At 40.4% G+C, this 25,073-nt stretch overlaps 1 protein-coding gene across 1 annotated transcript in view; it reads right to left on the bottom strand.

Moving 5' to 3' along the window:
• LOC102371182 (BRISC and BRCA1-A complex member 2) overlaps positions 1-25,073 on the bottom strand; it is a 64,879-nt gene that overhangs the window by 2,386 nt on the left and 37,420 nt on the right. Inside the window, exon 5 of the mRNA XM_025216469.1 lies at positions 18,887-19,040. Coding sequence (XP_025072254.1) covers positions 18,887-19,040 — 154 coding nt within the window. The remainder of the gene's footprint in view (positions 1-18,886; positions 19,041-25,073) is intronic.

Raw genomic sequence — 25,073 nt, 5'->3', positions numbered from 1 at the left:
TGGGAAAAAGAAAGCTAATGGTTAGCAAGGAACAAACTCAGAACGTGCGTGTATGTGCGTGTGTGCGTGTACGTACGTGTGTGCATGAGTTTGCCCTGTCTATATTTAAGAACCAAGAAAACAAAAAACCCCAGGAAGCAAAAGTTAGCCAAATCCATGCTTAGACACACAAATAAATGGCCTGATTTTCAGAAGTCTGAGTAAATCGCTGTTTCCACCTTTTAATTTCAGCAGTGACTATTTTTTGATAGATTGATTACAGTCACATACAACATTTTTAATGTGGTCAATACTAATGTCCTCCTCCTGTACCAGCGAAACTCTAGATTCCATTTCAAATTTTATATATCCCAGAAATCCTTTAGTCTTTCAGCCAAAATATTTTCTAGGGCATTTCAGTGAATCATTCACAATTGTTCCCCTTTTACCCCTTTTTCTTTGTATTTTAATTCCTTTAGTTTTCATATAGCAGTATTTTAGATCCAGAGATAGTGATGAACACTGGAAAATGGGGTTATGTCACTGGCTGTGACATTATATATTTGATATTCCACATTTGAAGCCTAACATACATTAGTTGAATTTATTCAGTTTTTGAAAAAGCTTCATATGTGGCACCTCTGGCGCAAACAAGTCACTTAGAGGAAGTCAAAGTATTGGAAATGGATAAGCTCTTTATTTGCCTTTTTTCAGGAACTTGTACGAAATACAAGGTTCACAGAGATGGTAAAACAGTTTATATTAGCTTCATTTTATTCTCCATAATGAATAAATACTAACACTTTAAATGGTCTGTAACCATACTTGCTACTTAAAAGAAAAGTTTTCTGAGAAAGTTTGAAATTCTGATGAATCAGTCTATAAATGAGGGTGTTAGTTTCACTGTCTTTAAAATGAACTGAGTAGCTTTTTTAGCCTATAAAATGAGTCTATTTTATGCTGGTTTGTAAAATAACTTTGGGTTTATTGCACTCCATCCCTCAAATCTGTACCAACAGCAGACATATTAATTCTGAAATGATATGCTGCTCAAAATAACTTAGTTGCAAGGGATGTTAAAGGCAGTTAAGTTTCAGTTCTACCATTCGGTGCTTTTACGTATTGATCATTCTCCAAATACTGAACTCTTAACCTTTTCTTTCCTATTTTAAATCTACTTTTCAGTCTGTATCACACAGTATTTTCTTGGTGCATTTCTGAAATAAGATGCAGTGAACATTATTTACAGGTATTGCTTATGTCTACTGGTATGAAAACAATAAATGCCAAGAATTCCAGGGATTTCATCAGGCACACAGACATGCTGAATATCTCCACAGTCAATCAAGAAATCTAATTTCATAACATGGGCAGAAGACCTAGCTGCCACTCAACCTCAATTACTCCTCCCTCAGGCTTGAGATAGTACATGCTGTAAGATCAGAAAAGGGAAACCTCTTCATCTGCTTGTGACAATGTGCCTGATAGACTCATTAAGCTGCAGTAACAATAAATTTGCATAAGATGTGTGAAGCTACATGACATGCTGACCAAAGGCCAGATGAGCAGTGTAAAGGAGCAGTATCATAAATGGCTTGGGGAATTTAGCATCGTATATTGGACCTAAGAATGATCATGAAATAAGAGAGAATGTTAGCCAATTTGATGTTTTATAAAGTACAGAGAAGCTCTTGGGCTAAGTACAAACAGTCAAAAGCCAGAGGCTGAATTGATTCAGTCCTTGCATGTTAGGCTAAGTTGTGTAAACTGAACTGAGAAGCAAGTGAAAAGACATTCACTTTTGATTCCAGAAATGCAGGCACATGCCTGCAGTGGCCCAGGCCAGAAGCTGGGGAACCTCTCTGCTTGGCTGGAGAGGACAGCTTGGGGCAAGGCTAGCCTGCCCACCCTTCAAAGAGGGACTTGCAGGGAAGGTGCAAAGCATCGTGGGATGCCAGGGGAATGTGAGTTAACTTGACTCTGAAGAGGATTTGGGACAGAAGTTCAAGAGACCAATTTAACCTAAATCAGTTAAGTCTGATACTATATCCATTCAGGTTTATCTTAAACCGACCGGTGTTGGCCATTTTGAAAGCAGTTTGTGTGAATGAACTTCTGTTGTGTTACAGATCTGAACCAGTTTCTGATCACTTATACCAGTTTATGTGTAATTTTTGTCCCTAGCCTTGATGCACAAAATTCTGATGCAGCTTTTAGGACTGTTTGCAAAATGACTGCACCTACAGGCACTCAACACTCACATGTGTGTGTGTAAAGCAGCTACATGTGTCATCACCTGATCTACATGAGCAGCTATGGGTTTTGTACTTTTTCATGGTTAACGTTTGAAAATATAGCCTATTGCAATGTCATGGCCAGTTTGGCACCATGGGGCTCTCTCTCACATTTTGTCAATTGCAGTATCTCTGTCATCCACTTAGCAGTTCTCTCTGTGTTACTCGGCTTAATATTGAATTATATTTCCTTTGCTTGCTTCATTTAAATGGATTCTTCATTCCCCTTTGATGGATTCTCTGTAGAATCTCCTCCTATATTTGCTCCCTTCTTCGCCACCTCCAGTTCCGATAATCCAACAAAAAACCTTTCCTTCCTAAACAGGTTTTCAATCTGATGGACATAAAAGAAAGTATTTCTATATTTTCTTTTATGAAATACACTTTCCCTAGAATCTCTAGTAATTGTGTTGTATTAATAACACAACTGTATTAGCAACACAGTAACTGTATTACTTCTCAATTTGCTTGCTGCTGTGGCATGATTCTCAGAATGAAGCTAGTGACACTAAGTACCTACTTCTCATGCCATCTTTATCTGCATTTAAACTTTTCCATCTTCTCACCATTCTTGCATATATACTTATTCCTTCTGCTCCAATAGCAATTTCAACTCCTCCTTACAGTCTGACCCCCTGTACTATTTCAGCAAGAACATTACATCTTTGCTTGTTTAGATCCCACTTGGAGAGATCCCACAAGTTCACAAGTGAGTTCAGTACTTCACAACGGTAAACGACATGATTCTTTCCTAATGTATTTTGGCTTGGCTTCTACTTTGTCATTTGTCTTATCCAGAATGAGACACAGGTAATATCAAAGACAATAACCCAGGATGTTTTTTTCCATCCGGGTATGCAAAATAAGAGAAATTATGAAAACTGACTTAAGTGGATGATTATTCATCATACTTTCAGTTGCTGAAGAAAGAGACAGGAAACCTGCAGAAATTCAGTAGTATCACACACTTAGTGCAATGAGATAAGATGGTTATTTTAGCTGAAGGATAGTGGACATAGTAGGGCAGGGAGACTTGAAACAGTGAGATGAAAAAAGGTTAAGGCCCTGGTGCAAATCAGTGTTTCAGCTCTGGGAACAGAAAGGAAATGCCAAATTTTAGATACTTTAGCATCAGGACTTATCTAGAGCCCCTATATGGGGAGAGGAAAAAGGAAGGTGACAAATGATTCAGATTGTTAGAGCTGGTTGAAAATTTTTCTGCCAAAATGATTTTAACAGAAAATGTAGCTCCTGCAAAACTGAGTTTTGATTTTGGTGAAATGTTTCAATTTTTAATCAGAAAAAAAATGAAATAAAGTATTTGGTTTTGAGTTGGTTTGACCTGACTTGAAACATTTTGGTTGTTGAACTGAACCTCAACAGGTTTTTTTTTGGTTACCTTGACATTATGCTATTAACCTCAAGTGACAGTGCTTTATGGAACCTGAAATCCAAGTATTTAATGTCCCCCATTCTCTCCTACAAGCTAGAGCCCTCAAACCAGACTACACATCCCATGATATACTTGCAGTCTTCCATCACACCAAGCAATATGGTGCACTGTGGCAGTCATAACTGTAAAATATAAAAGGAAATGCAGTCTGACCCAGGAACTCAGACCATAGAGAAGAATAACAGCATTAGGCACAAACATAACTCTCACCCAGCATGATGTAGTTTAATATTAAACTGACTTGAAACATAACACTTCAACATTTCCCGACCAGAATTTGTCAGACCTTTGTTCCACAATTTTGATATTTTGACTTTTCCTCCCAACTTGGGACAAAACAAAAGTAAAAATATTTAAATGTTGTGTGAAATGGATATTTTGATTTTTATTTAGCTCTAGAGATTATTAACCCTCAGGAGCAGAAAGCTTCATGTCTTTGCCCACTGACACAGGTGAAGTGTACTGAAATTCATGCAAACCTTTTAAGTTAATAATATAACACAGCTGAAGAATACGTTGCCCTACAGTAAGATGATAATGTCTGTATTATAGATTCAGTCTGAATTCTAAAGATTAATTTAAAGAAATGAAACCAAGTAAATGAAAGATGCTGTGCCAGTCTAAACTCTTTTTACATAACAAATGGAAAGTGGGTTTTCCTCATGCTGATACAATTTGTTTTATATCGATCTGAATTTTAAAATGACATATAACCTTGCGTCCTGTACACACACACACACACACACACACACACACGCGTGCGCGCACACACACACACAACTACAGCATGTAACCAAGGTTTTTAAAGGGAGATTAACTTCCCATGATACCCAGTCATTTAAGTCCATTCATAAAGAATAACTTAGGGCTCTCAACAACTATAAACTTGAAGTGTGCTATGTCACAAAAAATATTGAGCAAAGTATTGCACAGCAATTACAAATGGCTTTTTTGTTGTTTTTACAATACTTGACTGTCTGATACTATTAACAGCTTCAAAAGTGTTTTGAAATCCTTCCCCTCCACACCCACTATATATCAGTTGTCTGATACTAGACAAGAGGGTGTTAAAAATAATGCAGTCATCCAGGTACCTGTTGAGTCACACTGAAGGTGCAAAAAACCTACTTTGAGACTGCTTGCTTTGTGGTTTCTCTCAGCTGAACCACATTGGGACTAGAGAGATTTTCTGAATTTTTTTCTTTCTGAGAAACAGTAAGTTCCCTTCTTTCCCTGATTTTACTTCCCCACCCCCTCAGTGGCTCTGTGTCATAATGACCTTACAGCAAGCTGAAGAGGAGTGGATAAAATGCTTCCTGGAGTGCAGTAAGACTGCTTTGTACAAAAGCGACAGATGTTCTCTCACGCAGGTGCTGAGAACAATGCCTCTGCAACCCTCTCTGAATGGTTTAGGTCTTAGCTTACACTCAATGTAAAGAGTTTGCTACCTTTTCTGCTCAGAGTGGGTGTGTATCATCATACAAGCAGATGTCTTACTCTTCAATAAGTGTCTTACTATAAGAGCCTTTTGTTTTTGTTTCTTCAAATGGTCATTTTCCAAGTTCAAGGTAGAAAGTTATGGATTTTCTATGGAAATTTTTCTTTGGCACTCCAGAAAACAACACACATTCTCTGTATTTAACCAATATATATAGCTAATAGGGTACATTGAATTTCAGGTGCTATGCTCAAGGACGCTGCTGAGAGTAAACCACTTATCTTTTCTTCACTTTATTATCTACTAGAAAGAAAGTCTTGCTATTGCAAATAGTAAATATCTGAAAGAAGAAAGAATCAGATCGTTCAATGTTTACATGTTTTCTAGTGGTATAAAACAATGACAGTGGCACAAGACCTCAAGAATGTCATACAAAACCAATATATGTCCAAAGAGAATGGATTTGGATGTTGAAAACATACTGTGATTCAGAATTAACTTGCTATATGAGGTTTCACCCTAAATTTAGTATTATTCTAATGCAAATAAGTGTTAATTTTAAAATTTCAATGCGTCAACTTATAGCAAGATCATTTAATTTCACTTTGCTATCACAAAGTGGTCTCTATTGACTTACAAAGAAGCTGTTTTACCTTGAGAGTCCAACACTAAAATCCTCTTTGAAGACTACACTTGAAACTGGTGAACTGTATTAATTTTCTATCAAGACTTCCACGCACTAATACTGAAAGTATGCTGTAATTATAATGTATGTTCTATTTCTTTTTTTGGGGTTCTTTTTGGTGTTATTTGTTTAATAATGTTCTTGTTACTAATGGATGTGCAATAGTATTGAGAGATGGTCAGCAACTTTGGTTTCTATCAACAACCCTAATGTTCCCAAATGGCAAACCCAAACCCTAGAAAATGAGAATTCCAACTATGAGAAAAAGCCCCATACAATGCCATATTGACTATATAATTTCATTTCTTTGACTCAGATTCTCAGCAATACCAGGCAATCACGGGATGCATTTAAGGAGAGAGGAGGTGAAATCCTTTTTTTTTCTTTCTGTGTCTAGGATAAGAGCATCATTGAGTTGTGAATCATCCTCCAAAATCATGAAAAATAATTCTAGCTGCAGAACAACAACCTTCTCTCATGTAGGAATGTTTTTGTGCCAAGTTTTCTGATACCGATGGCCTCAAAGCCATCTATATTAGCAAGATTTGCCCTGACATTCTTCATCTGTGTCAACAATTCAAACTCCAATTGCCCTAGTGCCTTAGGGTGTTTATAGATGTGCTCCAGGAGGCGGCGGGTGCTTTAATTAGCAAGTCACACTAATTAAAAGTGTCTGACCGTCACATGTATCAGTCCCTGCACTGAAAAAATGGTGGTAGGGTACTCTGAACTAAAGCTTGTTTGATGAGTTTTACTTCAAAGTGGCCAACCATTATTTTGCAGTGTGGGGATGCTGATACATGCGACGCTGGAGGCTGCTGGAGCGCATTAATTTCCGCACTCCAGGTGACTCGATTACAGACTGGAATTACAGCGTGTCGGAGCAGCCTCCCTGAATGTGTGTAAGTGCCCTTACATGTCAAGAGATGATTTCAGGAAGAAAAATAAACAATTATTGATGGTCAAAGCTTGGTTTCAAGGACTCTTCAATACCATTTTAAGCTCACATTCAGAGCAGGGCCCTCACCACCAGCACTTTATTTTCTGTTTGGCACTGTTTCTTGACCTGGATCCATTCCCTAGAGATGCACATGCTGTCATCACCTTTTCTAGACCACTGAATACCTGGACGTCTAGATTTCTTCCTGGTGCCAGCTTTGAGACAAATACCAGTTTTTACATATTATTATATCTGCATTTCAACTAAGTATGGTTTACACTTTTATTTCCACCTACTGCAGATAGGGGTTAACATCTGCAGTAGACTCAACTATGACACTTTAAAAAGTGTTAAGTCCTGTGCTTAGTGGTATTTTAAATCATGTTAGCTATGGTAATATGTTTAGGTACACACATGCACAAATAGAAAACCCTGTTCTTTAACCCATAGAAAAAACTGCATTTTTTCCCTGCAGCTAGCTTATTTAAACCTGTTGCATGTGGTTGCCTGCGTATTCTCTTTTAATGGTGGGAATGTCCACCCATAGCTCTATACCACCGTTTCAGAGGATCTGAGTTAAGGGGTGATGCCAGAGTTACTTTTGTGTCTTTGCAATGCTCAGTTGTCTGAACAATTCCTTGGGATTTTGAGTATGTTATATACAACAAAGCAACTGTCAGGCTACTGTTAATTATACCAAGAATTTCACCTCCTCTCTCCTTAGCTGCATCCAGTGATTACCTGATATAGCTGAGTATCTGAATCAAAGAAATTAACTTGCATCTTAGACAATATATCTGAATTTAGCCCAATAATTTATAAACGAATGGAACTGTCTCAAGTCAGTCCACTCTATTTGAAATTTTCATATGACAGATTAAGGAAAAGTCATTTTGTGCCACTTCCTTCCTTCTGGGTTCCAAATCTGTTACAAAAGATCCACAAGCTTCTTCAGGTTCATGGATCTTCAAAGTAAACTCTATGGGAAAGAACTTATGAACCTGGCCTTCAGTGACCTGACAATGTAAGACACAGTGGGTAACCATATAGGGTGCAGACAGCAGTGACATTTTTTGAGTGATCTGGCTCCTGAAAGTGTTCTACAGCCATGTCATAACACACATTCACGGCTGCAGAGTGCTTTTAAAATGGCCAGTCATGTGAAAAATGAACCCTGGTTAAATCAAGTGTTACATTTAGGTGCTCAAAAGCCCAGCATCTTAAGGAAATTGTGTTCCCTCCAGGGTTAATTTTTTGCGGGGGGGGAGGGACATGACATGGGGACAGGGGAATGGGATACTGCCCAGTCCCCCTGCCCCAGCTGTTAGGGGGAAGGAGAGGGAGCTCCTGGCTGCTGAACGGCCAGAGCTGGGGGAAGGGGTTGGAGAACAGGTCTGCTTTTCCTCATAGCCCCTCCAGCTACCCCAAATGGGATATTGGAAGAAGCTGGGGCAGGCCCTCCGAGGTGAGGGGTTCCTGCCGTCCCCCACCCTCAGCTCTGGCCATTCAGCAGCTGGAAGCAGCCAGCATGGAGCTCCTGGCTGCTAAATGGCCAGAGCTGGGGGTGGGATGCAACGGAGCCCCTCACCTTACAGGCTCAGCCTGGCTCCCCCAATACCCAGTTGGGGCGGGGACTCTGTTCCCCATCTCCCCCCAGTTCTGGTCATTCAGAAGATGGGAGCTCCCTCCCCTCCCCCTCCCTCACTGAGAGCCCCCAAGCTGGGGGGGAAGGGACTGGGGGAGGCAGTTAAACAGCCTCCTGGGAGGCTGCTGAAGTGCCCCCAGCAGCTGGCCTGGGCCAGTACATGCTGGCACCTGCCTCCCTCCGCCCCCACTCTCCCCTAGCCAACCTGTCTGTCAGGTCAGGGGAAGGCAGTGCAATCTAACTCATTACACTTTATGTAAAGTGCCATGAGTTAGAGCAGGGCCCTAATGTCTGTCTGCACCCATTAATGAAGATATATGGTTCAAACAATAAATGGGTATAGAACCTAATGCCTTCATTTAATGAAGAACCTAATATATTTACAAAATTATTTCAGGCAATTTATTCTCATATAGACTCTACACTCATAATAGTACCTGAATTAGTTAGCTATGTGCTTTACAAGAGGTGGATAAGGATGATGTATAAACTGTCCTTCAACAACATTAACTTGAACACCCTGAATTATTCACCCTGTTATATTAAGGTTGTTCTCATACACCTAACCTCAAGAATGCTGGTACATCTAACCACACTTGGTTGCAGATGCTCAGGCCATATTTTTCTCTGATCCCAAGTAAAATATTCTAATTACCAGGAAGAAACCAAGGTCAAAGATGACTGATCTTTCATAAATAAATTGAGAGAGTTATGCTCCATCCTCTTCTAAGTCAATTATGTGAAAACAGAAACTAAAAAGGGCATAGGTTGAAGCAGAATAAAGCCCTGTGGCTTCTTAATGTCTTTGACCTATTCCTTCTAGACTAGAATTATTATGCTGCCACTTCTTAATACAATCGCGGTACATAAATGAGGTCAGCAGTGAAGACATGTTAGAATTAAAAAAAGGGTCTCTATACTCTATTAATGTCATTCAACTATTCCCTTTTACAAGTACAAAGTGGTGATCTTAGTACATCTTTGTATTTTTCTGTACTTGCTGTAGCTTGTTCTAAACAAAGAAAACTTGTTTTAAAATACTTAACACCCACAACAATCTGTTCTTGGGCACTTGACAAGAGGGCTTGTCCTTTCCTGACCACATGGGCATTGTCTGTCTGGTTGATTTTGTATAATGCCCAGTAATTAAGCTTGTGTTTAAAGGGCATGTACATATAATGCCACTCCCATACATGGGGTATGCTTTTTCTTTATAACAGAACACAGCCAAAGATAGAAATGTTAATGATGTCTCCACTGAACAACTTTCAATCTCTGTTTAATTTATTATCACTACAAATTAAAATAGTGAATCTAAAATGGTTAATGATTACACTTCATCCAACAGTGGCCTTGTATTTAAGTCACATTTCATACCAGCATTCATCTACACTGTAATGTGACTGTACTTCTGCTTATGTATCTCTCTGAGCTACAAAGTCTAACTTTTAATATTAACTTAATACAAAAGCTTCATAAAGGTACTAAAGTTGCATGAGAAATTTGAAGCAAATGAAAAGAGTTATATGAACATTCATTTAATACATAAACTGTAGTAAGCGTGGCATGATATTAATAATTTAGCTAAGGTTAGTATTTTAATTATAAACTCAGATTTTGGACAGTTAACATTTTTGCTATTTTTTTACATGTGATGGAGTTGAAGTATTGGATATTAAGATTATGTACTGGATACAATAGCTCTATAGCAAAAACATTTTCATTTGTTAATTCATGCTTTGAATTACAATCTATTTATTTGTCTACATTTGTGTAGTATTCATCATTCTAGTGTTGGAGTGCTTTACAAGGTTACCGCCAAATTAACACTTCTGTGACAGAAATCTCATCTCTTTCCTTTAGAACTGTTTTTTTTTACACTGGAGGATAGTTGATGATTCCTTCTCTACTGGAACTCTCAGAACAGAAATCTCTGTGGTAAATGATGGCTAACATAGCCATATCTTGCACTGCACTCTGACAGTGCTGGCTGGCCAAGACATTCAGAGGTAGCTAGTGATTTCATGAATCTTAGTTTCTGGGTGCCCAACTTGAGATACTTGAAAAGGTACACAGTTTTCAGCTGCTCAGGAATTCATGGAAATCATGCTTTTTAAGAAATTAAATTGAGCATTCAGAAGATGAAGCAAACAAAACTGGCAGTAATATCTGAAAACTATAGCTAATATTAACTTGACTTAGTAGCAAAAGAATCTATTTTTCCAGAATTTCTTAATCACGTTAAATATATATATATATATATATATGCATGCTTTTTTTTAGTATTACATGAAGCTGCTAGATGCTATGCTGTTTGTGATGTGGATCATATCTACCTCTCTACACATCCTAATTCATAGCAGGCTTTTTGCTGTTACATAAAATACGTACTTGAATAGTTTGCTTGTGGTCCTCTACCTCAGACCTGTTTTATGCATCCACTAATCAAAATGGGGGTTACAACATGGAATATTTGAACTGTGCATGCAAAAGCATGTCATGACTTATTTAATAACAACTAATTTAACTAACTAAATACACAAAACACTGTAGAATGCAATTACATGGCTGTATATATTTTATCTTTTTGTCTAGCTGCCAAATAGATCCATCAAAATAAACCCTTCTTCTATTCTTGAGCATCTTCCCCTGCCACTTTACCTTATTTCTCCCAGTCTATTTCTGTTCTGTGGTGCATCTAAAAAAGAGGGGCTCAATCCATTTCCAATGCCTGTTTTCATATATTCCATACACCTGATGAAGAATGCCTTGCATTTTGTAAGCTCGTCTAACTGTACCCAACTATCCAGTTGGTTCAGTAAAACATATCCCACAAAATCCTTGCCTCTTGCATGTTTCCTTATTGGTGACATAAAGGGATAAGATGAGAGGCAGTAAGAAGGATGCGCGTACACCTTCACTACAAAGAAACACAGCAGCTTTTACCCTTAACTAGACAGCATAGTCAGCTGAATAAATGGGGCTGAATCAAGGCAGTCAGTACCAGAAGAGAAAACAAAATGTGTGGGTTTGTGGTGAGGTCTGCAGGAGGTCTGCAGAACATTTTAAGCACTGCTGGAGCTGCCTGCCTCTCTGCAATTCCACAGCATTGCATGATAGGGAATTGTCTCCACACAATTAAGGACAGAAAATGTGAGTTATTCCCACCCCACCTTCGCATCAAAGAACTTCTGAAACCAAACCACATTCATCTTGTGCAGCACGAACATTAAAGCCCATTCATTTCAGTTAGCTGTTTATTTTTCAGTTTAACTAAGAGTCCTCCCCTCTTCCAAAACTTATGGTTAGTAATTTTTTTAATAGCATTGGAAGTTATGGAATGATTTTGAAAGCCAGTCACATTGGCACAGTATTCAGTGTAGCTCTGTCATATTAACTGTAAGGGCCTTGCTGTCTAACATACCAGAAAAGAACCCTGCCCATCTCTCCATCTGAAACAACATAAGAATAGTAGGTATAATAAATTAACCAATACTGAAGGTTAAATGGTGTCCAAGGAAAAGGAGTGCTAAGGTTCTAAGGAATTAGGGTGGAGCTCAGGCTGCAGATTATTATATAGCTTTGCACCAAACACTAAACTCTGAGAGAGCAAATAAGCAGGACTACCACTTTCCAGAGAATTTAGACCTTGGCTCCAGAGGTACGTATGTTTCCAAGGATATGGGTCTCCACTAAGAATACTCACAGTAGAATGTAACAAAAAACCTTGTAGACAAGCCACAAAAATTTGGATTAAAAGGAATTAACAAAGTGCGTGTAACTTTTTTGAGTCATCTATAAATATTCCATCTTCAAATCATGATTCTTGGGGGTCTATTTTCCTACCAACACACAAGAGTTGTGTGGGTACTAGTGCATTATAACTCATGGGAGTAACATGTATAAGGCCCCCCAAATATCAACAGCAGAGTAGACCCTATATTTTAAACCAGTTTATCCAAGTCTTCTACCTAGCAGTTCAAAACAGTAAGTATTTCAGTTCCTTCACCTTCTCCACAGTATACATAAATAGATTTGCTTCACTCAGATGAAGGTTTGTGGTCTTGGATCACAGCAGTTTTACTTCTGCTTTTTTAACTTCCAGTTTCCCCAGGGGATTACTCAGTGATTAGGGTACCAACCGTCTGTGAGGGTGGGAGTCACTGGAATCTTACGGTCACAGCATGAGTGTTCAGCATCTTTGCTAGGGGGTCATATGAAAGATATTCCAGAGTCACCATGGAAGTAATTCTTCTTAACAGAATGTCTCTAAATAATTACAGTGCTAATTTAGGAAAGTTCCGGATCCTGTGATCTACACAGTGACAGGCCTACTTTTTTTTTCTGTTTTACTTGAGTATCCTAACCATAACCTTCCAGTCCACATACCTAACGCCTACTCTTTTGAAGTGGACACTTCCTAGACAGATATTTATTATTTATTTCTACAGAGGTACATTGGTACACATTTTACAGTAGGTAAACTGTACCAACTGATAAGTGTCAGCCCAGAGTGGCTTACAGTTTAAAGGCACAAGTGATTACAAACAAAACAGTACAGACAGAATGCTATCTGGCAATTATAGCTGGGATACTTTACTGAATAGGTGCGCATTTTGAAGGCAACGGAAGTGCCAGACATGATGCAACTGAGAAGCACAAAGGCAGAGTGAAAGCCAAAAGGCAAAGTGAAAGATGCTGCAAAGTGAGAAGTGGGCGAGATGTGGTAGAATGTATGGAGTAGGAGAGGATGTAGGAAAATAGAGTAAAGATGTATTTAGAAGCAGAGTTATACAGGGCTTTGAAAGTGAGAATTGTGAAAGGAATGGAAGACAAGAGGGGAAACAAATATAGAGATTCCACAAGGCTGGTGATCACACCAGCTGTGACAAAATTTGTTTGTTCTTTAAAATGTTATTGAATTTCTAGCTGTAGTTCAGAGGCTGTAAAAAGGACCCAGTCCCTCAAAAAATAAGGGCTACAGAAAAGCCTTATTTTGTTAATTTCTCTTGTTGATATTATAAAACTGAAATATATTGGGATAACAAAACCTTTTTTTATAGAAATAACATCTACTTTACATACCCAAATAGTGTGTGTGTGTGTGTGTGTGTGTGATAATATTCACATAACATAAATAGTACCCATTCTGTAGAAAACTACTCTTCATATCATCCCAGTATGTTTTATTTCTATGTTTTTCCTATTGTGCTTGTACTCTCCATCTTTAAGAGTTGTTTTTTATTTCCCGCAGTCAAAGCCTTAATGAGAAGTGACCAGAAACAAGTATCTCAGACCTCCTATCTTGGCTGAAATCCACATAATGCATGACAGCACTGAAGATCCCTGGCAGGCACCTGTCAGAAACTAACATACCATATCTTAAGAGTCAGACTTAATTATCCAAGAAGACGTTTTCAAAAATGTATATGAAAAATGTTATTCAACTAGCATGACCTTATTGTGCAAAGGTACTGTACAGTGTAATATACTCAAGCAGAATGTTAGATTAATATAAAATGTTATTCTATTCAAGAACATCTTCTGCCTTAATGCTTATTCATTTGCTGTTTTACTACAGTAGTGTATCTTAAAAATATTTTGTTATTAAAGTTATCATGTAAATAAACAAATATGATATATTATAAAGAAAAATGCTTTAATTTGTTTCTTTACCAAAATATCACTTCCTTTTTTCTCTTGGCTTGTAATTCAAACCAAGAAAACATCCATCAGAAAATGTTAGAGGTGCACCAATACACTGGTCCGATGAACAGAAAATCCACTTAAAATGTGTTATATTCATGAGCTGTAAAGCTATGATGTATAATTAGTTCTTTGTTGTTGTTATTATTATTCAATACCATCACATGACATGTAGGCCACATTTTTCCATGATCCATATACATTATGACAGTCTTTTCCTTTTTATTTTATTCTATTACAGCTTCTGGATAACTTCATATTATACACAGAAAGATGGGCTATGTTTGGGTCTGGATAGCAGATATATGGATGAATAAGAGCTAATTTTTGGAGATTTGCTGTTAAAAGATTGTGACTTTATATGAAACAGTAATTTAATTGTGTATGTTCTAATGGCATTTTTTCTGAGGCTCTTTTTATTTGCACATTGGGGAAACACTGCAATAAAGAGTGAATCCTTCCAAATAATGCTTGTACAGTGGCATTTACTTCGACCCAGGTAAAAGAAGGTTTGTATGAATTGTAAATAGTAAACTTGTCAAGAATATCTAATGTAGCATGTATGGAAATCAAATTTTCCAGGACCCAGTGGAGCTGGGTTTTAAAGAAAGGGGAAAGAATATCTTTAGATATTTTGTCTAAGATGTGGTAAGACAATCTGACTTGGCATGAAGGCAAATGAGTTGAGATAAAGGGTGCTATCAATACAGAACTAGCAGAAGTCACACCAAACTATATTACACAAAATAGAAAGACACTGGCTATGGCTACTGTAGTAGTTCAGGGTGCTAAGTCCCTCTGAAGTTTGGAATCATACAAAGCACCCAGGGGCACACAAAATTAATGCTGCATTCATTAAGTACAATGGTGAGTGAAGGATGACAAAACTGTTCATAAGAAACTAGTTTTAAGTAACATATTTTATTAACCAAGGTGGTATATGCACATTCAAATAATTCAGAAGAATTATTCTGTTTTTTTCCCAGTAGAAAAATTTACTTGGAAAACCGTGAACAGACACTGGAAGGACTGAGCCACTGAGGACCAGAGAGCCTATGGTGCTCATTCTGGCCTGCCAGAGGACCCCAGAGCACACAGCCCATCATGCTTTGCAGGTTCTTCTGTCTGCCTAGAGACAGGTGACAGACAACTTACTGCTGGGTCTGTGCAGGGTGGTGCGGGGGTGGGGGGCAGCTGTTTGCTGAGTCTGGGAATAGGGTGCACAATCTGTCAGGTCAGGGAATGGAGGGGATGGTTCTGCTGGGCCCATTTATGGGGCAGGGAAGAGGGTCTAATGGGGGTCTGGTGTCTAATGGGTCCATGCGCTGGGAATCCCAAGGTCTGCCAGGTCTGGGTACAGTAGCGGTGGATTGGCCAGTTCTGGTCCAGCCTGAGTGGACCCCGGGCCATTCAGGTCCACAGTAATACAGGTGGGGTACAGCTGCGGCTTGGTTTTGGACCCAGACCTAGACTTCTCATGTAAAGGGGAGAGAGCTACCTCAGCTTTCCCAGCCCCAAAGCACTCCAGGGGCTTGTTCTGCTCCCTGCTCAACTGGACCATTAGAGTCCAGACAGAGTGATGCACTGTCTCCCTGCACCCAAGGAGGGAGGCAGGAGCAAAGCATGCTGGGATGAGGGAGTTTCTCTCAGAAGGGTACATGCATAGATGGTTCAGTCTCCCAGGGGAAACTCTCCCAGGATTGATTTAATTCTGGTTGTTCCCAGGTTCATTTTCTCCTGGAGTGGCCATTTTTGCTTTGGGAGAAAAATTCTGAATGTCTGCATACTTCTGTTTTCTACCGGGAGAACAATGATTCTCCTGGTAGAAAATGTTCAGTCTGCACATGGTCCAAGTTGGATGAAGACCTTAAACCCTAAAGTTATTTTACTGTGATATCAGCTTTCCATTTTTTCTGCTACTTATTGACAAGTAGATATTATACTTCAGCTAATACTAGTAAAAAGGGGTAATTCCAGCCCAATTTTGAATTCTCTAAAGCTCAGCTGAAGTCTAAGGGGCTGCAACAGAATCAGGACAGAAATTAAGCCAGAGTGTGCCTGATAACTGAATTTAATTTGTATAAACAAACAAGCTTTATCTACAATATTCCTTCATGAAATCCCAGGCTTTGACTCTGCATGTTCTTTAAAGACCCCATTTATACACATTTGAATGCCTATTTAAAACAAAAAAAAAACCCGAGAAAGCTTTCCCATGGAAACCACACAGAGATGTTTTACTTCACACGTACACCCCAAGCAAGTGTGCTAACTTTTCATAATTTACTATATTTTCTTATTGTAGCTGCATATTTTAAGAAATGTTTTTGAAGAACCAGTTCACATGTGAGGCAAACATTTTGTGTACACTGGGAAAATCAGTGGTGTTTCAAATGTGTTACCTGCCTTTTTTTAATTAACACATTCTTATCAATAACCACTTTATCCCTATTGCAGAGAGACAGTGACACTAAAAAAACCTGTCAGGTGGTTGTGATAAAAGCATGTTTGCTTGCTCTAAGTAACCCTTCTAACACATTTTTAAGCACTGCTGTCTACAAGCAGAGAGTGGATTTGCTTGCATACAACCTCCCACAAAACAAGTGTATTACAATGTACAGGCGGGAAATAAGTCATAATGATGCTTCCTAGTTATAATTTATTTTATTCTTTTAAACATAAAACATGGTATTCTGGCATTGGCACGGAAACACCAAACAAAAACCCGAAGTTGACAAAAATAATGTGTTTGAACAGGAGACAGCTCTCCCAAGGAGTCAAACAAAAAAACACCAACATTCTACCACAATGTGTCATCCTGAATCCTAGATATTCTCCATATTATTTCAGGCATTATAAACTCCAGTTATACACTGTTTACTTTCATCCTCTTCAAATAAAAACTTTACAATCATGCAATTTTGCCCGTTTTTGCAAAATGTAAGTATTTTCATTTGAATTCCTTGTTAAAATGCCTTCTGCAAATTTGTCATCTTTTGATTTTGACATTCAAAATTCTTCATTCTGAGATGCCATTTTATTTATGCTTTTTGATTTCAACATATGCTGTAGGTTTACTTTCAATCTGTAGACTCTCAGTTATTGCTGTTTCAACAGTTTTAGAATTTGCAAAATCCAAGTACAGGGCCTTTGCCCATATTGCTTTACTGGGGGGGAAATTTGTGTTGCTGATTCACTGCCTTAATGTTGTCTTATAATAAGTATTATATTTTAGTTTCTATCTTTAGTCTTTTGCATTGTTCTGGGTTGTTATATTATAGAACTTAGATTCTTGCAGTAAAGAAAAGTAGTTCATTAACATTAATACTGTACTATGTATTCAAATATAAGTGTCTTGCAAACTCAATTTACTGCATGCAGGGACTCCAGCTAACAGGAGTAACTGAAAAGGCAGCCAAAACAGGGACTGCTGAACTGGAGGGGAGGAGATAAATAGGGACCAAGTTGGGGCAACCCTCTCCCATCCCCGCATCTTCCTTGACCCACAACTGTAAGAGGAGGGGAATTGCATATGAAACTAGGATTCAAGTTATACACCCCTGCTCCACTCCTCCTCTTTTGCAATGTGACCTTGGAGAAAAACTGCAGAAGAAACAGACTGAACTGTTTTACCAAAAGGGAACTGCTAGGGCTAAGTACATAGTCAAAAAGCTGGAGACTGAATCGATTCAGTCTTTGTAGGTTAGTCTACGCTGCGTAGACTGAACCGATAGGCAAGTGAACAGACATTCACTTCTGATTTCAGAAATGCAGCCACATGCCTGCAGTCACCCAGGCCAGAAGCTGGGGGGCATTAGAGTACACTTCCCTGCTCAGCTGGAGCAGCCAGCTTCAGCCAAAGTTAGTCCGCCCACTCTGCAAGGTGAGGGGTGGCTTGCAGGGGAGGTGCAAAGCATCCTGGGATGCTGGGGAACTGTGAGTTAACTTGAATCTGGAGAGTATCTGGGAGCAGGAGTTCAATAAACCGATTTAACCTAAATCAGTTAAGTCTGATACTACATCCATCCAGGTTTATCTTAAACTGGCTTTGGTCATTTTGAAAGCAGTTTATGTGCACTGGAATTCTGTTGTATTACAGATTTGAACCAGTTTCCATGCACTTATACTGGTTTATGTGTAATCTCTGTCTCTAGCCTAGGTGTTCAGAGAACTTCCAGCAGTTTTGCCCTGTGCTGACCAGCTGTTTGTTCCAAATGTCTTCCCTTCCTCTTCCCCATCTCTCATCACTTCATCTCAGTGTCTCCCATACCCGTCTCATAATCTTTTCCCCCTTACCATGTCCCTCATATCCTTCTCTTTGATGTCTCTTCTCTCTCCTCTCCTATTTTCCATTGTGTTGATCCCCTCCTTGCTAAATCAACCCACCTTCCACAAATGTGTCGTGAAGCTAACATACCACTTGCTGTTATTACCCTGTTCACTTTGCTTACATGTTACATGCCTTTCCTCACCTCATGTCTGTCTTGTTTGCTTTTTAGATTATAAACTCTCTAGGGTAAGGAGTGTCCTCTCCTCTGTTAATACAGTGCCTACATTGGCCCTTTAATACTACTATAAAAACATTAATAATATTAAAATATCTAAGTTACATAAATATCTGTAAATATTAAAACTGTAATGTAAGACAGAATGCCCAACATGCATAATCAAATCTGTAACTCAATACTTAACAGAAGACCACCAAACACAGTGGAACTTCTCGCATGAAATAACAGTCTGACTTACTTTGCTCGCTTTGCCATTTCATTGCCATCCCAGCGTGGGCTGTAAGGGTAATTCTTCTGGGCCTGGGAGTATAGCTGTCCACTATTAGTGAAGTGATAGACTGACTGAAATGTTAGAGTTGGCTGGTCTCGAGGAAAGTAAAGGGGTAGGTCAACTGCAAAGATAGTTAAAAAAAAAAAAAAAAAGATGACATGAGAGAGATACTTTTTCTTATTCTTATCTTCATTGTGAAATATATCATTTCTACCTGCCAACTCAAAACTCATTTTAAGAAACGTTTCTAATCAGATCTTAAATAAAAAAGAAGGTGATGTGTTATTTTAATATCCCCTTTGGTAATTCTAACAAACATGTGTTCCATTATGCTGTTGTACGTCCTGATTTACCCATAATGGAGGTATTTTATTTTACAAAGCAAGTAGTCAGAATAAACATGTTTAACTTGCATATTTACAAGTTAATCACAGTGCTTCCAAGAGTTCAATCTGATCCTTTGTCACAGAAGAGCTTAATGTAGTGAAGAATTTAAAAAAAAATTCTAGTTTAATTTCTACTTTCAAGAATTTTAAAATATATTCTGTTAAGAAATAAAGTAATGCTGCCCTTTTATGGAGCCTTTCATTCAAGAAGTTTAGAGTGCTTTATCAGCCTTAACCAATCCTTTTGACATTCTTGCAAGAGAAGCAAGTAGTAGCAACCCCATTTTCCAGATGGCCAAGCTGAGGCTTAGAGAAGTTAAATGACTCAGTAAAGGCTATAAAGTGAGCTAATTACATAATACAGAACAGAACAAAGTAATCACAATTTGCATTCATCTGTGTTAAGTAAACAAATACAAAGCCACTGATATAAAAATGTTTTATTCGTAAGCCTCCAAAAATTTGATCCTCTCTCTTTTAATTCCCCTTGCTTATCACTCGAAGGGCAGGAAACTGTTTCAAGATTAGCCAGGTCTGTTAGAAACAAATTGGCCTATAACAGTCAGTATTCCAAACACTTATTTATTTGACCTTTTCATTGCCAAACTTTTTTTTTTAAGTAGAACATTTTCTTGGGTCTCCTTTTAGTTCTATTAGCCTCCAGAAATCATCATTTTTTTTAACCGTTTTTACTCATAAATTAACCTGATCCCAAACCTAATAACATTATAGAGGAAATTTACATTGTCTACAATAGGTGGGATTTGCCCCTCAAATCACACAAACCATATTTAACTTCCTCAAACTATTCATTTCACTAACTTGAAAAGAGGAAAGGACACCTGAGGTAGAGGAGTATTTCTCTCAAGTTTTTCAGCCATTCAGCCATTGCTAACAAGACTACAATAATCTGGTAAAACTGTAGCTCATTCATGTGAGTTTATGGTCTAAGACAGGGTTAGGCAACCCCTGGCACAGGTGCCAGGCCATGGCAGCCAAAAGCATTTTGCTTGGCATGCACACCTTGGGACAAACAATGGGGAAGGGGCTGGACCTGCATTGCCACAAGGATTGGGCCCCTCACAGCTTCCATGCCATCCATCCCTGGCACACTAACATCTTACAAGTCAAGGTTGTGGGTGCTTTTGGCACTTTGCCCAAACATGTTGCCGACACCTGGTCTAAGAATTCTTAATTTGTGACTTTGCAGTTCTCCCTAATGAGAAGTTGAGCATTTGAGTCAATAAAGTGGGATGTAGAGCCAAAAGAGGAAACAATCACAGACTGGAGAATCACTTGGAATGAGAGAAATTAGAAGTGGAAAAAGCTTGTAATATCATCTAACCCATATCCATGGCATAGCACAGTTGTTCCCTCCCATATATTTGCTAGTGCTATATATACTACATTTTTAAATGTTTTAAGGTGTGAGGCTTCCAGTATTTCCTTTGCCTATAAGATACCAATGTCAGAAAGATTTTTCTGGTTTTCAGCCTAAATTGTCTTTCTCTCAGTTTGATACTATTGTTGCTCTCCTTTCTTGGTTTACATACTTTTTGAATATTTGTCCTCTTTTATCCAAGCCTTATCCCCATATCCACAAAATCAAGCCCTCCAAGCACAGCAATCTATCTGTTCCACATGTTAGTGAAAATGAGTTGCACAAAACTGAATGTGGTATTCCAGCTGTGGGCACAGACAAAAACAGATCATTTAAAATATTGGTGTCTGGCAGCTTAGTGACCCAACATCTGAGTTTTATTTTGTGATAACGCTCTGTATGAACTGGGGATTCAACCCACATGGCAACTTACTTGATGCATTTTAGAGATAATGTCGTGAGCTGAGTTTGATCAATTTGGGTGCAGACCTTTACTGCGTTAAGGAAAAAGACAAAGATTAAATATTATATCAAAGTCCTCCTTGTAACACGGTTAAAGAATAATAATCCCTGAAAACCACTGCCATACAATAAAACATTTATCAGCTAGCAAGTTATTGGTTCCTCCTCTCACAGATACTACTTTATGCCAAGGAATCAAAGGGACTGCTCTGTAGAGAGCAATGTAAACCACGGGGACTGGATCTCAGTTTTGAAGTTGTAAATGTACTTTGTTCTTAGTACTGTGTACTTACATTCCACTTAGCGTAGTTTTTATCTACCTTTTCTGTTACAATAATTCCTTGGGGGGGCGGGGTGGAGGGTAGAAAAACAAACATTTTACATTTGCCTGTTTAACTGAGCATAATGGATAGCAAACTTTAGTGATGAAGTTAAACAATATCAGCTCTACTTTCATTTATCTTCTTATAGGAAGCATTTCAGTTCTTTGTTAATAGTTTCAAAATCAAGCTGTCAAAGAGTCAGTAATAGTGTTTTTCTCCTTCAATTAACTAAACCAAAAGCCTGTTTTTTAAGAAAAAGCCTCTTACACTAGAACACTGGTTCTCAACCTTTTTAGACTCTGGGCACCTTGCGATAGGCTTGAGGTACCCCTTGGAAAATGTCTGCTCATAAATTTCATTTTTTGATTATAGAAAAATATTAGAGCAATTCTTCTGTTGCAAAGAACTCGGAAAGACCCTAACAGGTAAGAATGATTTCAGCACTCTGGGATTCCTATTTTAAATCCTTGGGCACATCCACACACGCAGGCACATGCACTTGAAGCAGCGGCACAGATTTGTGCTGGAGATTTGTGCCTCAGCACATGTGCCTGAACATGCACTTTGGTGGGGGCAAATTGTGCCACTTGGGGCAAACTGACCCTGCCCAGCTCTTCCCAGATCTTCAGCCAGGGCAAGCTAGAGGCTGGGGTTAGTGCCTGTGGTGGCCCCAGCAGTATAAAAAGCTGCCCTGGCAAGCATCTCAGAGCTATTTGCCCTCAGGACCTTCTGAGACCCGGCCAATTGGTATTTGGGGACACTAGCTCCTTGTGCCAGCTGTGGACTGATGAAGAAGCCCTACCCTACAGTGGCCCCTACACCCTCTACCCACTGCAGCAGCCTGGCTGTGACCTGGTGGCACTTATGACAACAACCGCCCCTTGGACCTGCGGCCCCATGGCTGCATGTCTGCCAGACCGGGACGGGGACTGCACAGCTGCCTGGGCTGTGATATGGGCACTGTAGCAGAGCCGCCTACGCTTCTGGGCCAGCTGACAATGGACCAAGGTCGCACAGTTGGTCTTTGGGTGGCACTATTTATTTATTTATTTAGCTAATGCTGGTGTTTCCTGTTTAAAAATTGCAAATTCTCTGACAAATAAAACCCAAATTCTCTCATTAAAATACCCAAAATCCACATATCCACATTCTTCCATGACTGAAATGAAACTTCACTATATATATATATATATAGAGAGAGAGAGAGAGAGAGAGATCAGTTGTTTTATTGACATAGTTACAATTTTAAAGCAAGTTGGAAGTCTACCAGTGCCGTGTTCATAATAATAAAATAAATTCTAAATATCTATGCATTTTGGCATTTGCTTCTGGTTTATCATAGAAAAATCAGAGCTGCCCCTGCCCCCTTCACTCACCAGGATGTGGTGGACAGCTGCAGCAGGACCCACAGGTGCTTTGTGGTGCTGAGTAGCACTGATATGCCAGTGCCCTGCCCCTGCACTCAACCCTCACTCCCAACACACAACCTCCCTAAGTGCCCCACAGCCCCTGCTTGCCCCACACTCGCTCCCTCCTGGCAGCAGTTCCCTCCCAGCACCAGGACATGGGTCCAGCAGCAGCTGTCCCAACCACTGCTTTGTGGCTTTGAGCAGTGCCAGCCCTTGCTGTTCTGATCCCTGTGCCCAGGCCCCAGCAGTCCCCAAGCTCTTCCTGGGAAGCCCTTGATTGGAGCTCAGGGAATGGGCTGGGCAAGCCACTTCCCATCCAGGCTGGCCTCCCCCTGCACAGGCTGCTCTAGGGCAACCCTGGGGGGTTTCCAAGCCCAGCTCTGGTGGATGCTCTTACACGGACCAGTTCCCCATTCCCCACCCCCAGCTCTCTCTGTCTTACACACACCCCTGCTGACACCCCTGGCTCATCACATACATCCATAGACCCCACTGCCACCTCAATCCCTGCTCTGTCCACCACTCAACCCTGCTGCCACCTCCACCCCTCCCCACAGCCCATCATACCCCCCGTGTAGTTCCTGGGACCAGGAGCCCCCCCAGCCAAAGCTGCATGTCCCAGCACCAGTGTGGGCACAGGGCCCTGTATCAGAAGGGAGGTTAAAAAGTTAAAGAATATTTTCAGATCAGCAAGTCCTGTCCCGTATGGAGGCCGAGCATGCAGGGTGTGAGATTTGTGGGAGGATGTGCGGTTTGCAGGGGGGCGGGGTGGGGAAGCAGTATGGGGGTGCATGTGGGGTTTGTGGGATAGATTTTGGGAGGTTTGTAGGTAGGTGTAGAGGTGGGTGTGGGGGGGCATGGGGGTTGTGTGGGGTTTGTGGGTGGATTGTGGGGCAGTTCATGGGCATCAGCCCCGCCAGTGGCAGAAGCAGCAACAGCCGGCATCAGGCCCTCAGGGTGCTCATGACTCACTGCAGGCAGAGTCCCCCTGTGGTGCGCGGTACCACCTGAGACCCAGGAGCTTCACGTGGCACAGAGTTGGCCTAGTCTGCTGGCGCATGCCTTCAGAACCAGGCCAGCTCCTACTGCCACCAGGGGCTCCTGGCTCTGTAGGCAGGAGCCACATGCTATCAGGCCAGGCCAGCTCCTGCCTCCACATGCCCACCACATGGAGACAGGATCCAGCCCAGCCTGATGGCATGCAGGCCATGTGGAGGCAGGAGCCGGCCCAGCCCAGCCCAATGGTGGGAACCTGCAGTGCTGGGAGCCGTGGGTGGTGGCAGGAGCCACCCAGTTCTGCCTGAAGGCACACACCAGTGGGCCAGGCAGGCTCCGTGCACCACACATATCCCCTGGGTTCAGCCAATGCTGCTGGGGGACTCTGCTTGTAGCAGGTCATGAACACCTTGAGGGCCTGATGCTGGATGCTGCCACCAGTGACAGGTGCTGTATGCCAGGGCAGGGGACACATCCCTCCCACACAGTCTCCCCACTCACACAGTCCCCCCTATCCCCACTTACCAGGGATAGAGATTGGGTCTGAGACACTGACACTGATCCACTTTTATTTCCTCCGCCATGCTCAGGCAGCATCCTGGAGCAGCAGGGGCATGTGGCAGGCATACAGATGCTCTGGCTGGGTGCTAGAGTGCCTCCTTGGAGGACCCAGCCTCCAGTTGCTTCAGGTTACACTCCAGGAGCGCACCCTATGCTGTTTTTTTCTGGCATGTTTTCTTTTGATATCAGGATTCCCCAGTATCAGAGTCCACACTACATATATGCAGAATGGGGAATATTTTTTTAGTTTCTGGTGTGCCTCCTGTGGCATCTCAAACTGTTTGAGATGCTACAATAGACACATGCTCACTCATGTGGACGCAGCCCCTGAGTTTATCTTGTGAATGGTGTTTGTACACCTAACAGTGCTGACATTATGTGGCACCCCACAGCACCCCTGAAAGGACCTCAAGGCACCCTAGGATGCCACAACATCTTGGTTAAGAATCACTGTATTAGAGCCAGTGTTTAAAAGCATTGCTGTCACTTTGGAGTAGTTCTCATTAGCTCTGAATAGCTTTTCATTTTTCTTCATCATTTTATTCTAGGCGTGCACTGATAAAGATTTTCTTGGCCAATACCAATAGCCGATTATTCACCAGGCATATTGGCTGATGCCGATCTGATAACCAATTT

Source organism: Alligator sinensis, unplaced genomic scaffold (genome assembly GCF_000455745.1).
Source record: "Alligator sinensis unplaced genomic scaffold, ASM45574v1 scaffold138_1, whole genome shotgun sequence".
Taxonomy (NCBI): Eukaryota; Metazoa; Chordata; order Crocodylia; family Alligatoridae; genus Alligator; species Alligator sinensis.
This window is presented reverse-complemented; position numbering and strand designations above follow the sequence as displayed.